General features: G+C 39.6%; 1 protein-coding gene across 2 annotated transcripts in view; it reads left to right on the top strand.

Moving 5' to 3' along the window:
* Nucleotides 1–16,584, top strand: part of SPINK5 (serine peptidase inhibitor Kazal type 5) — a 79,938-nt gene that overhangs the window by 11,833 nt on the left and 51,521 nt on the right. For both annotated transcript variants that reach the window (XM_045284745.1, XM_045284744.1), the window contains exons 6-11: nucleotides 3,957–4,084; nucleotides 5,258–5,321; nucleotides 6,165–6,292; nucleotides 9,119–9,185; nucleotides 12,659–12,786; nucleotides 15,910–15,997. In XM_045284745.1, coding sequence (XP_045140680.1) covers nucleotides 3,957–4,084; nucleotides 5,258–5,321; nucleotides 6,165–6,292; nucleotides 9,119–9,185; nucleotides 12,659–12,786; nucleotides 15,910–15,997 — 603 coding nt within the window. The remainder of the gene's footprint in view (nucleotides 1–3,956; nucleotides 4,085–5,257; nucleotides 5,322–6,164; nucleotides 6,293–9,118; nucleotides 9,186–12,658; nucleotides 12,787–15,909; nucleotides 15,998–16,584) is intronic.

The raw sequence follows: 16,584 nt of genomic DNA, 5'->3' as shown, positions 1-16,584 counted from the left end.
CTGTAAGATTACATTTACAATCATTTCCGTTTGTTGCTATCTTTGTTATATTAAGACTTGAAAAAAAGACTTGTTTCTTTTTTCATGTTTTAACTAATGAACTTGCTTTTAAAAAATTACAATTATTTCTAGCTTATCTTTTATGATGACGTAAAAGCGATGATCAAGGAGTCCTGGTGTTAAGCACTAGACTGCTAACTGAAAGGCTGGCACTTCTGACCCACCTAACCTCTCCATGGTAGAAAGACCCAGCAATTTGCTCTCATAAAGAGTGGAGTCTGAAAGGCTCTGGCAGCAGTTTGATTTCATTCTATGGGGTACATGGGGCTTGTAATTAGCATTATAAGCTCCCAACAGCAATATCAAACCCCCATACTTAGAAAAGAAAGATGAAATAATTAAATAACAGTTACATGTCTATTTTTTGTTCTTATTGTGGTTACCCTTAATCGAAAGCTTTATTTCTAATCATATTATCATCTTGCTAATATCAGTATCTCCTCTTCTATGCCCCAGTCTCAATTCATTTTCTGAAAACCCCAAATGTCCATAGTGGATTGATACGGACTAGAACTTTACCTTCGAATTGTGATGGATATTTTTCTTTTCTTTCTTTTGCTCTTCCACTTTGATTAATTCTGTGAATTGTTGTTGTTCTTCCTGATTTTGTCCATTTTTCCTTCAGATGGCTCTTTCCTCCTTTTACATTTCTTTTTTATTCTATTTTATCTTTCTCTCTTTTCATTGCCTAAAGGAGAGCTTTTGATCTGAGGGCCCACATATTGATCATATATTTGGATCCATCTTAGTTTTATTCGTTATATTACTGAATCTTATATATAATATTTTACTTATCAAAAACTTTTGCTTTAGTCTTTGCAACATTGTCTTTCATGTTTCACCTCTCAGATTTCTTCTTTTATCTCTTTAGAACAGGGCTACAGTTTTTACAAATTATCGTTTGTTTTTATTCCATTAATTGATCAGTCGATATATGTTGTTCAGTTTGTGCTCTCTATTTCTCCTTGGATATCCATATATTTCAACAGCAAATTTTCATAATGATTTTAGTCTTTTCCCTGGTTAAGTGTATTAGAGTATGTTCTAGCATAAGCTTGAGTGAATGTCTTTCTTCTGACCGCCGTAGCCACCCTATAGGATCAAGTAGAACCAGCCCTGTGAGTTTCTGAGACTGTAACTCGTTATGAGAGTGGGAAAGAAATGTCTTTCTTGGTCAGTGTAAGGAAGGGAAAATATAAGACCCAGAGTTGAAGAGTCCAGAACCAGAGTCATTCACTCCAGTTGGCTGATGTTACCCCATCAGGTCAGAAATCAATCTTCAAGGTCTCATACATGCATGGTCAACAGTAGGTTATGACCCGCCCTCAGGGTTTGGAGAGGTAGGAGATAAAAACCAAAAAGCCCAACTCACTACAGGCAAGAGATGAAGTAATAAATACTTGCACCTTTTGTCATCAACTCCCAGCTGGACTTTTGGTCTGTCCTGTTTTCTGTCTGTCAGCACCTGTGACCTGGTATGCTGCTATTGCTTTGACTGGTGGAGGATGGTAGTAATTGTCTCAAGTTAAATACATTTGTCCAAGTGAAGTAAATTGTATTAAGTTCCATCCATCATTTCTTCCTGCTTCTATAGTTTCCCCAGAAGTGATTTCAGAGAGAAAACCAATAGTTCTCCTGTTTGATCTGATTGTCTCGGCCATAGTTCCTTTTACTCCTTAAATACAACAGTGAGTTCCAACCACAAATCCTTTGCAGACAGTTTGGAGGGTTGAGCATACCCAGAGGTACCATGGAAGAAATGCCCACCTATCCATATCTGAAAAATCAGCCCTGGGAAACCCTATCGAGTACATGAGTCCTCGGACACAGGGTCACTCTGAGAGGGACTTAAGATGACAGGAAGTCAGGGTGGTGGTGGATACCCCACCTGGTTTTCCCTCAGACCCTTAATGGCAGCCTCCTCTTCCTTGATTGCCTCTCGCCTCTCACCTCACAGCCATCCTTTCAGAGTGACCTTCTTGCCATTTAAGATGACTGCCATTCTAGCCATTATCTTATTACTCATTTTATTTTGATGGATGGACACGGTGGCTACGACCATGGGCTCGAGCACAGGAACAATTCTGAGGATGGCGCAGGACCGGGCAGTGTTTCGTCTGGTGTACTTAGAGAGGCCGCTGTGGGTTGAAACCATCTCAGTGGCACCGAACACCAACACCTTCCACCTCACGTGCCCTCCTTTCAGAATGCCTTTCCCTGCTGTTTAAGATGACTGCCATTCCAGGCATCGTCTTCTTACTCCATGATGGACAGCACTTACTTGTTCTAAAATCACATTTGATGTGTCTATTCCTAGCAGACTGCACACTTCTTTGAACATGTATTCTATTCTGAGGTAGTCTCAGAATTTGTCAGAATATGCGGAACCTCATAAATGTGTGAAGAATTTTGTGGAATGAATCAAATAGCATCGATGGTCATCACTTATTCCATTTTCACTTTATTTAAAAAATTTTCCTGGTCATACAGTACAGATAGTGGAGCAGAATGTCTAACAACTGTTATATGTCTATTATGAAACCATTTTATTATAATAATATAGGATTCATTTTGCAATATTATATCTTATAGTAAAAACTTCATTATAAACTTCTGTTTTATGTAGAAATTAGTGTTAAGTTGATTGTACATCTTTTTATATCATTCATGTTACAATGAATTCCAATATTTTTAAAATGTTATATTCAAAGAATCAAATACATTTCTTAGCATCCATCTGCTCCCCATCACTAGTCTGGAATGTAGGCAGTGGGTGAATACCCACTGTGCAGATGAGGAAAGTGGTGTTCACACAGGTGAGACGAGTGGGTGGCTGATCTGGGATTCAGGCATGAGTCCTCGCTTGGTTCCTGGTGCAGTTGTTTTTCTCACTGTGCAGGTCTGTCCCCATGTACGTGTCACATTCCCATAGGGAGGTTTGGGGATTTCTCTCAGCGCCCCAAGAAGAGGTAGACTTTTCACGTCTTGATCGAGACATTTACATAAACACTAACAGCAGCAACTATAAATACCTAAGAGATGCCAGATGTTGTTCCAAATGTTGTCTGTCAATTAATATGTTTAACTATTTAATATTTAAAGATGGGGGTTGGTAATATTATGCCCACTTTTCACTGACATTAACATGCAGAGAAGTTAAGTAACTTTCCCCAATCATGCAGTAAATAAAAGTCAGAGTTAGGATTATGAATCTAAAGTCTGCCTCTTAACTGTGCACTGGCCTATGCTACTTTATTATGAATCGCAGTGGACAGAGATCATTTCTTCAGAGCTTGACAGACAACTGAGTTTCACAGGAGTGACTTGGCTTACATCTCTAGGTGGCAGGTGACTGAAATTGTACTGATGCTTTCTTCTGAAATCTAGTTACACCCTCTTCTTACTTATGGACGTGGTTAGGTTTAAGAGATCAGGTTATTATGCAAAAATCTGAATTATGCAAAAATGACCACATCAGATCACAAAATAGAAGGTGAGAGCATCTTTGCATAACTTGCAAAGTACATCATCACAGAATTGCCAACCCTCCTACACTTATGGCCCAGCCACCTTGACATCGATCATTAACCATTACAACCCAAATCAGCTAATGTTCCTTACTGTCAGATTGCACATGAATTTTTCCCCATTAATGTGTCAGATAGATTTTTAAAAAACTTTTGTCATAACTGTAAAACGTCAAATAATGAGATAGTCCTTCAGTGAGGAGAGGGTGTCTATCTTCTTTTGGGGGGGGGTGATGTTTTTATCCATGGTTTTCTCCTTCGAATGTTTTTCTTTTTCCATGATATTGTCACAGTCTTAAAATCCTTTTACATATTTGAGGAGCATTTGATCTCTCATATATTGACATTGCTTGATTCCATCTCTTGTAGCTGAACTGTGATGAATTCAAGAGAGGAGAGAGAGATGGGGACTTCATCTGCACCTTTGATAATGCAGCTGTTTGTGGTACAGATGGAAAAACATACAGCAATAGATGTACTTTGTGTGCTGAGATTGCGTGAGTATTCTCTAAAGCAGACTTTCTGCTTAAAGCATATCTCCCTCATAATGCCACATTTTCCTTGCCAATAAGCTTGAAGATAATGACCAGAAAGCTGGTCATTATCTTCAAGATTATATATTATACATACATATAATATGTAATATTTAATATTATATAGTATACATATATGTGTTTTTTAAAGTTTTTAGAGGAAATTGAAAGATGATGTATTTGCTCTGCAAACTTTGAAGCCCCTTCATGTGTATTGGGACATACAAGATGACACATTATATTTCATAAAACACTATTTTATGTAATTTATCAGCTAGATACCACTGGGACAGGATAGGAATATACACAAACACACAGGCACACACATCTTCCAACTTGTCTGTTTATTTATCATTTATAAATCAATCACCATATGGCTTTGCACAGAGAATGGTTTCATCATCAATTGATATTTATTAAGTGCTCAGTAATTTATAATATTAGAATAGGCAATTTGCACTTTTACTCTTGAACTTCTTCCACTCTATCTAATCTTTGCCAAGTAACTAAAGTACCTTACTGCCCTATATCTTGTCCTCGTTCTGGTCTCTCTCCACCCTCAATGCCAACAACATAGCACCCTGGCTTTGCAGGGTCTGGACTGTGGCCTCAGTCTGCAAACGTCTGCTCTTAAGGTTTTGTAACTACAACAGGCACTGGATGAGAAGTATAGAAACGAATGTGCTACATGCTCAATCTTCGACTTTCCTGCAAAGTGCATCTATCTTTGTAATCAAAAAAACTTCACAAAATTCTACCTGAATTAAATCTCATTCACCCCTCACATGACTGCATTTTTGGAAACAAGATCAAATTATACCCCCAACTCTCAGCAAGAGTTATGAGTAAGAAAAGCAAAAATAGACTTATGAAGGTTGTGCAAGTTTTATTTCATTTACTTTACACTATAACACAGCTATGGGCACACTGTATATTTTATTTTTCTGCGTGGAATCCCAAAATTATCTACATCTGTTAGTTCATCTCCCCTAAGTTCTGATTCAAACTCCCCTTTGAGTTTCTTTGTTAATAATTTTTCGGAACAAAGGAGACTCACTCTCATGAAGAGAAGTTAGGTGTGAATGGTGGGAAGTTCTGTGGTATGAAACTGCTGCGTCTCCTAACGTTCCATTCCAGGAAGACCAGATCCCAAGTCAACATCCAGAGTGAAGGGGAATGTAAGAAGAATGACCCTGAGCAGGTGAGGAGTGGGGTGGCAGATGTGGGGGCCCACCGCAAAGAAAAACAGAAGCACTCACCTGTCCTGGTGGGTGGGCTGCTCCGGAGAAAGGGATCCTTGTTGGGGGCAGTGGAGTTGATTGTTGCCAACTGATGGTGGCCTTGCCATGGGAGACCAAGTGTTTCTGTAAAGAAGCTCCTGGGACTGGGACGGGGCACTCAAATTTTAAGCCTTTCTGCTTTATTCCTATTTTCTATTCAAAACAACAGCAATAAAAACAAAGGGCAACATCAAACCAAGACAGGATCTGTAGTAGAAAATAATTCAACTCCAGTTAAGTTACTAAATTCCCATCAATGAACACTGTCAGAGGCTCTTGGGAAGTTCCCTAATGAATGTTTATACATCCAAACGCGATATTTAGAGGTGGATCTTCTTTCTCTGCTAAAATTATACGAGCCTGTGAAAGTAGGAAATGAATCATTCCTACACACCAGACTTCATTTTTCCTGACCAGGTGTTTCCCCTGAATCAGCTTTCAGTATGTTCATACCATGTTTGCTGTTACCACCATCAGAGCACACAGCCCCGACTACTTTTAATATCCCATTGCCTAGTAGATTATGAGCACGTTGAAGGCAAGAACTGTGCGGACCCTGCATAGGGCACATAATAGAATATCCATGAGTGAAGGAATGTCATATTACAAGCATTACACAAACACTGTTGAGTTCCTACTACGTGGATGGCGCTATTCTAGCACCTGAAGCTCGTCAGGCAGAAAGGTGCCCAGTTCTTAAACAGCAGAGTTGCAAGCATGACAATAACGATGGTATGTGCCAACCTCCTTTCTCTGCTCCTCAGGATGTGTGCAGTGCTTTTCGGCCATATGTTAAAAACGGAAGACTTGGATGCACACGGGAAAATGATCCTGTTCTTGGTCCAGATGGAAGGACACACGGCAATATGTGCGCCATGTGTGCTGAGTTGTTGTAAGTAGCATCGTGCCCAAACCCGTGAACCCGATGACAATGTCCGTGGTTTTTGCCCTGAGAACCACCCTGCAGAGAAATAAGGGCTGTTTCATGAAACATGAAAGCCTGTTGTTGTCAGGTGCTATCCAGTCCATTCTGTCTCATAAGTACCCTGTGTATGCACCAGGACGAAACACTGCCCGTCCTACATCGTCCTCACAACTGTTATGTTTGAACCCATTGTTGCAGCCATTGTGCCAATTTATCTTGCTGAGGGCCTGGTCTCCCCTGACAGCATGTCCAAAGTATATGAGAGGAAGTATCACCATCCTCACTTCTAAGGAGCATCCTGGCTATACTTCTTTCTAAGACAGATCTGTTTATTCTTTTGGCAGTCCATGGACATTTAATATTCTTTGCCAGCATGATAAGTCAGATGCATCAATTCTTTTGTAGTCTTTCTTATTCAATGTCTAACTTTCACGAGCATCCTTGCCTTCATAATGTGAAGTAGATCTTCTTCTCAGAGGGATTTCTTTTTCCTTGTATTATCTACTAAAGCTTCTAGAAAGGAGTGGCTAAGGTTGATGACAAAAAGTAACAATGCAAACCACTGGTGAGTCGATTCTAATGCATGGCAACCTCATGATTTCAGAATAGAACTGTTCCAGAGGATTTTCATATTGAAATCTTTAGGAGGTTAGACTTCTATCTTCTGTGGTGACACCAAGGGGTTTGGATGGCCAACTTTTGGGATAGCAATTGAGTATAAGTGAGTATTCCATTTAGGGCCCTTACATTGGTTATGGTAGTTAAATTAAATTTGGGATTCTTAAATGATTCTAATTAGAAGATGAAATTACCTAATAATGACATGAAAATGCATGGTGTTTATAAGGCATAGAAATTAAAATTTTAGAAAGTACTTTCATATGGAATAATGGCAGTCAGTCGTTTGACATGCATGGCTTAATTTGGGCCTATATAGAGATTCCTGCAGAATAAGCACCGTCTATAATAACGCCACAGGCAGAATTCATTATTAATACAAAGGACAGACTAGTATTTTCTGGGTTAATCACTCACTTGGGAATCTTTCCCGAGTGCCTAACACTGTTCTGGGCACTAGAAAGCCCCAGCTGTGAATGAGAGCCCTCCAAATACATCCACTGATCGTGACCCTAGAGGACAGAATAGAACTGCCTCATAGAGTTTCTGAGGCTTTAAATCTTTCTGGACATAGACTAATTGACTTTTCTCCCACGGAGGGGCTGGTGAATTCAATGGGTCAGCCTTTCAGTCCACAGCTCTGTGCTTAACTGTCTAAGCCATCAGGGCTCTCTAAATAAGATTCAGTGACCTTCATATTTTGACCTTAAAAGAGGTTTAAACTCTGAAGTCCTCAGGTCAGCATGCCAGTAAACGTTTTCTTTTACTTAAATCACGGACTCTTTAAAAGCAGGCTAGAGAAAGGTTTCACAGATTAGTAAATCTTGCACATTTGTGAACTCTCAAAAATGTAAACTACCATTAATTATTGTAGAATTCAAAGGCAAGTTCTTTCATGTTCACAAAACAATGATTATAACTGGTTTCCAGACAGGAAATCAGCCTGATCTCTGTCTCACCGGGGGGCATGCACTTTCAATGCTTAAACATGCCCTGATCCTGTGGTTTCCTGTTTCAGTTCTTGAACTCCCTGACCAAGGAAAGCCTTCCTCCTTAACCCTTAGTTCTTTCTCTGTCAAACTGAGTAAGTAACTTCTGTCCCCAGGGTGGGACTGAAATTTGATGAAACAAAATGCATTGGAAAGTAGATTGTTGTAGATGAAGTTAGGCTAAAATTTAGCACCCTATCTATTGATCTCCCTTATGATCCACTTAAGGGTCCCTGGTGGTATAGTGGTTATGCATTGGACTGTGATCCTAAATGGTCAGCAGTTCAAAACCACCAAGAGGTCAGTGGGAGAAAGACAGGGTTTTCTACTCCTGTAAACAGTTACAGTCTTGGAAACCCACAGGGGTTCACCGTGAGGCAGCGTTGGCTCAATGGCAGCAAGATATTTTCTGCTTTCTTTTCGATTGAGGTTTTTATCTGTTTAACATTGTCATTGTTCGCTTTTAAATTGTTGTTTTCTGTGAATGAAGTGCAGGGGAGGTAATATTATAGAGATATTAGCGGGATTAATAGTTCTTTGTATGGCAGCAGGTGTGGGAGGATATGGGAAGCTAATAATCATGGACACAAGATTGAAGAAAATGTTCTAAAACTGATTGTGGAGATAATTGTACAACTCCTCTTAATTTTACTATCAAATTGCATAATATGTGGATTATATGCCAATAAACTCTTGGGGGCAAAAAAAGCACATGACAAAAATTCAAAAAAAAAAGAAGGGTATGAAAGTTGGATTCACATGTAGCCTTGATTAACAGTCCCACTTGTCCAAGAAGGCAAAAAATATTTTGAAGGTATTAAAAGCCACACGTAAGGGTGTAGCCACCAGGATCTCCAACGTTCAGTTTCACCCTCCTCAAAGCATTGCTTTGAAGCCTTTGGTTCTGCCTGTTGAAGGGAATTTTCCTGATGATCTCTGTTTGTCAGTCTAAGTGCTACGCCCATCGTTATTTTAACAGACAAGCTTCTAATTGACTGTCAGTGAGTCAGCTTCACGCCCTTCCTTATCTTTGGCAATTTCTATGTCTCAGCCATTCAAAACAGGGAAAAGCTAGTCTTGTAAGTAGATCAGTTTTAACAAGTTACAACAAAAAAATATGCACAAGCACTTCACCAAGGATCAAACACTGATACTTGACTGACCAAATGCTGACTTTTCTTAACAGTTTACAAGAAGCTCACGAAAATGCCACGCGAGAAGCTAAATTCAGAAGTCGACGAAATGCTGAAAAAGTATGTGCCTCACCCACACAATTTGTTTTTTCATGGCCATAGATGAACATAATAATGATGGGACCTTTGAAATAATGCAATAGTATCATTGTCCTTTATTATGATGTCCATATTTTTAAATTTCAAAATTCCTTAAATCAGCTATTCTTATTACTCATTAAATTCAGATTTAAAACATCACTCCCTACCAAAGTTTCAAAACACGCAGTTAAAATATGTAATCCCCACCCCACTCCTTTTACTCTCCAAGTAAATAGAATAGTGTTTCCCAAACTGAATGAAATCTCCCCCAGGTGTTTGGTAGGGGTAGGGGGTAGGGCTGCAGATACTAAAATTTTGTTCTGGATTATAGACTATAGTACAAAATATTTTAATTGTCATAGGGGCTCTGAGTAATTTTGTTTTTTCTGAAAAGGATGGGGTATGTCAAATAAGTTAGGGAACCCAGGAAATAGAAGATGTAAGAGAGAATGTTTCTGTGAACTAAATTCTGCTTAATTTCTGTTCACACACTCTGACTTACTGTACATTAATTTTGCTCTGATAATTTAAAAAATTCAATATAGTATAGATTATAGATGATAATTTAAAGAGAATTCCAGACTTGTCTAAACAGTTTATTCATTGTTAAATTTCATGTAAAATTCATCAATATACATTGCAGTGCATCATTTTTCCTTTATAGTTATATATTTTCCTTTATAGTTCAGTAAGATATGAATTTATAAATAGCTTGTTTTTGCTTAATGAGAATCTCAAACACATAGTGAGATCATGGCTTTAAGAACACCCTTAGTAAGTTGATGATTTTATGTTTTCAATATATCTATATTTTTCCCTTTTATTAGTGGAAAAAGGATTATAAATAATATAACCAGATTTTCTGAAATTATCACGGTTATTAAATCCTACTTTCAATATGAATGACAAGTACTTGGCTCACTGGCACAGCTTTGGCTCAGGAGTCAGAACGCTTGAGGGTGATAAGCTCAGGTCTGCCCTGTGCCCAGTGGGTGAAATGGATGTGTCATCCTCTCCCTTTGGAGCTTTGTTTTCTTATCAGCAACATAAAGAGGTTGATATATGATCTCAACTCTACCTTCCTGCTGGACTGTGATACGGTCTTGTATTATTTTTGTAATATTTCTGTGGGTGGGAGAGGATGCATTATCCTAAGAGAACAAAAAGGCCCAATTTTTCATAGTTGAGTTGACTTCCTACCCCATAATGCTATTCAATGAACCAAAGTTTCCACCCTAAATAATGTGTTCAGAGTTTGAAATAAGAAAAATAAAGTATTCAAAACTGTCTACAATATGTTGAGTATTCACCAAAGATTGGAAAGAAAATTCTTTTGTGATGGTTGTTAAATTTCAGCCGTAGTCTTTGGTTTGAAACAAAGCACTCAGCACCATTGAGTAGATTCCAACTCACAGTGATTCAGCATAGGGTTTCCGATACTGTACCTCTTTAGGAGAGCAGACAGCCCCTTCGTTCTACCCCAGAGCAGCTGATGGCTTTGAACTGTCAACTCTGAAGTTACCAGCCCAATATTTGTCCAACAGCATGACCAGGTCCCAGCCAGGGGTAGTCAACATATTATTACTTTATAATCACAAAAAGGAAATTTCCTTTGTATTTCATCAGGGCTTGGCTGAGTCTTCCTCTTCCTTCAGTGACTGAGGTCATGGTGTTGGTGGGGCCACTAGACCTGGTTATGGTAAATAGGATGGGGCCCTGGTTGCACTCCCTAAACACCTGACTGTTAACTGAAAGACTGGCCGTTTGAACCCACTCAGTGGTTCCACAAGAGAAAGACCTGGTGTTCTGCTTTCATAAAGACTACAGCCAAGAAAACCCTACAGGGCAGTTCTCCTCTGTCACGTGGGCTCATCACGAGTGCAAATTAACTTGATGGCAACTAACAACAACATGTTGAATAGGATAGCTTCATAGTGATGGCTCAATACCTGCCCCATAATTAACCTGTCAGTGGGTTGCTCTCAGAAGTGTTTCCTCAGACGCTCCTCGGGTGAATCACAGTTTATAAACCGAAATTATCATTGTTTCTGTAGGAGAATCATGAGCATTAATTTTATTACTGTACTCTGAGTACCCTCTGCTGACTTCTGCCTCTGTATCCCTGGATTGTTATAACCAGCCAGTTTGAAGCACACCCTTTGCTCCTCCAAAAACAAATTATCTTCTTGTTAAGAAGTACACAGGATTCTCTTTTAAAGCACTAATGAATATGAGCATTGAAAAGGAAGAAAAACTTAGAGATTGCTAGATCCAGAAAAGGTTCTCAAAACACTGTCATCCAGTCAATGCTGCCTCATAGTGACCCCATGTCAGTTTCTGAGACTGTAACTGTTTATGGGATTAGAAAGCCCGGTCTTTCTCCTGTGGAGCTGTTACTGCTTTTGAACTGCCAGCCATGCGGATCACAGCCCAATGCTGAACCACCACATCACCAGGGATCCATAGAAAAGGCTCTAAAGAGCATCTGTCCCAATGAGCTCGTTGGGTATGTGGTGAGACTGGATGGGCTATGCCGCAGTCTTCATTGATGAAGACCCACAATCCACTTACCGCCCAGGCCTCTTGACTCCCAGGTCCCTGTTCTTAACATTCATGTCTTCTTAGCGGAAATGGAGGTAGAATTACATAATTATTCTGCCACAAAGTATTCTTATTGGCACTAGGCTCTCCATACTTTGAGAAGTAGGTGATGTACCTTTAGGTCAGGTCCTGTTCCATAATTCGACATCTCAAACCACAGCGAGGACATGGAGTACCAAACTAGAAAAACGTAAATGTTGGAAGCAAGCCTCCTTTGCATTTTTCCTGATGGAAGTTGCAACCTTTGCAGATTTTCTAAATACATATTAAGCTTAATGCCAGAAATTCTGTGTATCTATTTCTGAATACGTAAGATAAAATGGCCCATAGATCCACAGGAAATCGAAGAGAGAAAAACACACACAAATTTAAGTATTATGTAGTTGTAGACAGCCTTCATCCTTTTCTTTTGTAATCTCGGTTGGATTGTTTTTGACTTGATCATAGTTAGTAGCTTTTGAACAATTTATCTCATTGATTCCATCTTCTGCTAACAGTCAACATGTGTTCATTTTACATTGGCCACTGCATTTTCTTATGCATTTGAGGGAGCCCCTTGAAGAATTTTTTACTTGTTTATTTTTTCATGTAGTTGAAGTCAACAAGAGTTATCTAGTTTTTGAAAACCTCGCCTTATTGTTCCCAAGGATCTCATATTTAATTAAGAGTGTCACATAACAAGTACCAAGTAATATTATAATTATTAATACAATTACTACTTCTTAATAATTCTCAATAATATGTTGAGAATATTTATACCAACACCTTCTAGATTCCTTCTCATTATAGAATTACCATCTAACATTTCAGGATTAAGGAGAAAAATACTAAAAATATGTATCTGTTTAAAGAATTTTTGCAAGGAATATGAGAACCAAGTGAGGAGTGGAAGACTTTATTGTACACGCGAGAGTGACCCAATCCGTGGCCCCGATGGCAGGATTCATGGCAACAAATGTGCCCTGTGTGCTGAATTCTTGTGAGTATATATTCATAGATACAGTTATTCACAGTGACCTACCTTGTAGAAATAGAAATTGCTTGGAATTATGGGTTTTGTTTGTTGAGAGCCATTTGAACAGTTTGATGCCCCCCTCCACCAAATCATAATACTGTCTAATAAATAGGTGCTAATGTGTGTGTCATCCCTACAATTGTGTATCTGTCTAAGAGTACAAAAGCTTCATATTACAATTAGAATACTGCTTACAAACACTGCCCTCAGCATTCTACCATGTGGTCTGTAAGTCTCTCAATGGGCTAGTCACGATATGGGAGATGAATTGTTTTTCATCTTCTTCAGTCAGTAGGGATTTCATTATGACAGTGTTAATGGGACTTGCTCAAGAAAGTCATGTTTATACACTAATTGGATAGCGCTTATCTTTTTACCAGGGACAGTCAACAGTGTTCTCCCAGAGAAGGGCAAATAATACCACGCATTTGCACCGTCCACTTTCAGGCCTGAGTGTTGGTCAGCTAGTGCTTCTTCCGCTTGAAGATTGTGTCTTAAATCGTTGGAGGTTGTTGTTAAGTGCTGTTGGCTTGGTTCTGACTCATGGGGACCCTGTGTACTACAGAACAAAACACTGTGCAGTCCTGTGCTTCCTCACAAGCATGGTTGTGTTTGAATTCAGTATCCCAGCCACTGTGTCAATCCATCCCGTTAAGAGTCTTCCTCCTTTCCACTGACTCTCTCCCAAGCAGAATCTCCCTCTCCAGAAACGGACACCTCCAGGAAATAGATTAAAAATCCAGGAGATGAAGTCGCTCCCTTCCCATGACCACTCTGGCTGTAGTTCTTCCAAGATAGAACTGGTCATCCTTCTGGTAATCAGTATTCTCCACCAGGAGCACAATTCAAGTATATCAGCCCTTCTTTGGTCTACTTTATCCACTGCCCAGCTTTTCACCTGCACAGAACGGATTGGTGATGCCATGGCTTGGTCAGGTGCACCTGACTCTAAGTGGCAGGACTGCTTTTTAATACTTTATAGAGGGATTTTTCAGGGGATTTCTTCCTTGGACAAGATCTGCTCAAACTCTCAGGCCACAGTATTTTCATACAAGCTTGTCAGGCTATATTTGTTTGCCAAGAACTCCCTCCCTCTTGCAAATTATTTTTAAATTTTGATATAATGAAAAGAGCATATTAAACTTCAAAAATACTTCCTTTGGTGAAAGAGAGACTAAAAAATGTAGAAAACCTGTTATTTGTGTAAAAAACATGGTGCATTCCATCCTTATCACCTTGTCATTTAATTTCTATAATGAAAATTACCACCGTTTGCTATTATAAACTTATTTTCATGACTTTTGGTTGACTTTGGCAGGCTACCGGTTCCAAAGGCTAGGGTATGGGTTGGCAGTGTTACCACTGCATGTCTAGGACCTAGGCTAATGGTTGGCAGAAAAATAGACAATAATTAAATGTTGACTAAATGAGTAAATAAATGAATGTAGAAAAAATTCTGAAAGTGTAGTATTAAATTAAATGTAAATGGAGGTGGGGGACCAGCCCCACCCTCTGCTACTAATTCTACCCATGGGTTCAGTAATGCACAATTGTACGGTTGAGATATATAAGTATTATATTAAAGTCATCGACAGCATGAGCGATATTACAATAATGCAGTCAGACGCATTACATGGTAGCATTGCTCACCTCAGCCCAGCTTGGTGGTCCACGTGGAGAGAGGAGGAAGGGAAGGAGGGCAAGGGAACAAGGGAGAGGGGACTGGAGAGGGGGAAGAGAGTGGGGGGTCAGAGAGAGTCAGAGATCAGAGAGCTCTCTATTGCTGACCCATGCCTATATACTTTTGGGGGGCATGCCAGCCCACTAATTACAGGTAGAGACATACATCACAGGGAGGGGCTGCACTATAGGTTACACAGCACTAAGGGGGTGGTCTAGGGGGTGGTCTCTGGGTCTCCATAGGAACCATTATCAGTAGGGTGAAAACACCACCTACAGGAGCCTGTCCATTGTCCCCAGAGGCAGGGAGCAGGCCCACCCCTGTGGTGGTGTGAGACAGCAGTCTGGCAGGGATAGTAAGGATCTGACCTCCCCCCACATGAAAGCTTAAAGGTCATACCATAGATAAACCAAAAATTAAATTCACTGACATCAAACCCATAACAACACTATAGGACAGGATGGAATGGCCGCTGCAGGTTTCCAAGAGTGTAGGAACAGAAATAAGCCAGACACAGATATAAATATAGTGCAAGACAGAATGAAATGTATTTTATAAGAAAAAAATGTTCAGGGAAAAAATGTAGTGGGAGATATAGTGCCAATCTCCATTTGGGGACTGGGCGAGAAGAATTAAAGAAAGTCAAAATGAAAAAAAAAATCATTAAAGTAGAAGAAAATGGTATGCCAATCGTGTAAAAACCAAGAATTATCTCTGAGGAAATTGTAAAGTGTTTAATTGAATAAAATTGCATGGATGGATATTGAAGGTCATTTGACAATGCTACTAGAATAGAAAAATTCAGCTGTTTTTCCCTGCTCCTAAATGGTTCTTTATAACATATACATTTTGAATATGTGTTAGTCTGCTCATGTGTTAGTCTGGGTAGACTAGATAAACAAATCCACAGAAACTCATATGTATATAAGAGAGAGTTTTATATAAAAGGTTAGTGAACATTAAGAAAGTATCCCAACCCAGTCCAGTTCAAGCCCGTGTAAGTCCGACATTAACTCATATGTCCAATCCTGATCTACAAAATCCTCCTCAATCTCACAATGATGCTGACCACAGAAGGAAAGCTGAGTCAGTGAATGTGTAAGCATCCCAGCACTGGCAGGGTCTCCACGTGGCTGCTCCAGCACCCAGAGCTGCATCAGGGTAGGCCCATGTGGCTTCTCCTCAGGGATGTCTTGCAGGAAGTGAGCCTTGCCAGCTGAAGCAGGGAACTAGCTAAGTCAGCCCCACAGTGGTCTGGCCATCAGAGAACAAGAGACCAGACAGGCGAGACTCACTGAGCCATTTAGTTCTCTGCCCTTCAATTAATCCTACATGTGTTCATTGGCCAGGTTGGCACAATAAACCTTAACTATCACAGCTCAGATTTTTATTTTTTCCCTCTCCAGCCAACGACGATTTTCAGAAGAAAAAAAGGCAGCAGATGAGAATCTGAAAAGGGCTGACCAGAAAAATAAAGTCAAAAGAGAAATTGAGGTGAGGACCAGAGCCATTGTGAGGATTTTGAGAGCATTTTGCTTTTGTGCGCACGGCTAATTCTCAGAGGCCTTCTCAATATTGATGATGTATTTTCCAGTATCAGTGGACTTTCCAGGACCTCTTTTATACTTATTGTTTTATTACCTCTCCTTGTAGGTAGTTAATCAAATTGTACATTAGGGGGCCCATACTCCTACAAGAACTTGATATCTCAAAGCATTATCTAAATTCAATGTGTGCTGGGTACCAAACATTGACTGTGTAGTCATTGTTTTGGTGGTTTTAATTTTAAGGCAATATCAATATTTTAATACATTGCCTTTAAAACCGTGGTGCAATCTACTCTCAGAATTCCTCTTTACTACTTATTTTCCACCCTGCCCCTTTCTGCCCCCCAATTGCTACTATCTTAGCTCGGACAATTAATAGCTGTTTTAATTCATTAGCATCCTATGTTGTCTCTTAACTTTTAGTCTCCACCTATAAGACTCAAGTCATCCTCCCTCCTACTCCTTTGTTGGCTAATCACATGGTCATCAGTTCAAAACCATCAGCCACAACACGGGAGAAAGTTGAGGCTTTCT

The sequence above is a fragment of the Echinops telfairi genome, unplaced genomic scaffold, assembly GCF_000313985.2.
Source record: "Echinops telfairi isolate 266 unplaced genomic scaffold, ASM31398v2 ScPeMD7_7469;HRSCAF=8507_0, whole genome shotgun sequence".
Lineage (NCBI taxonomy): Eukaryota > Metazoa > Chordata > Mammalia > Afrosoricida > Tenrecidae > Echinops > Echinops telfairi.
The sequence above is the reverse complement of the archived record's forward strand: the minus strand, read 5'-3'. Positions and strand labels throughout refer to the sequence as shown.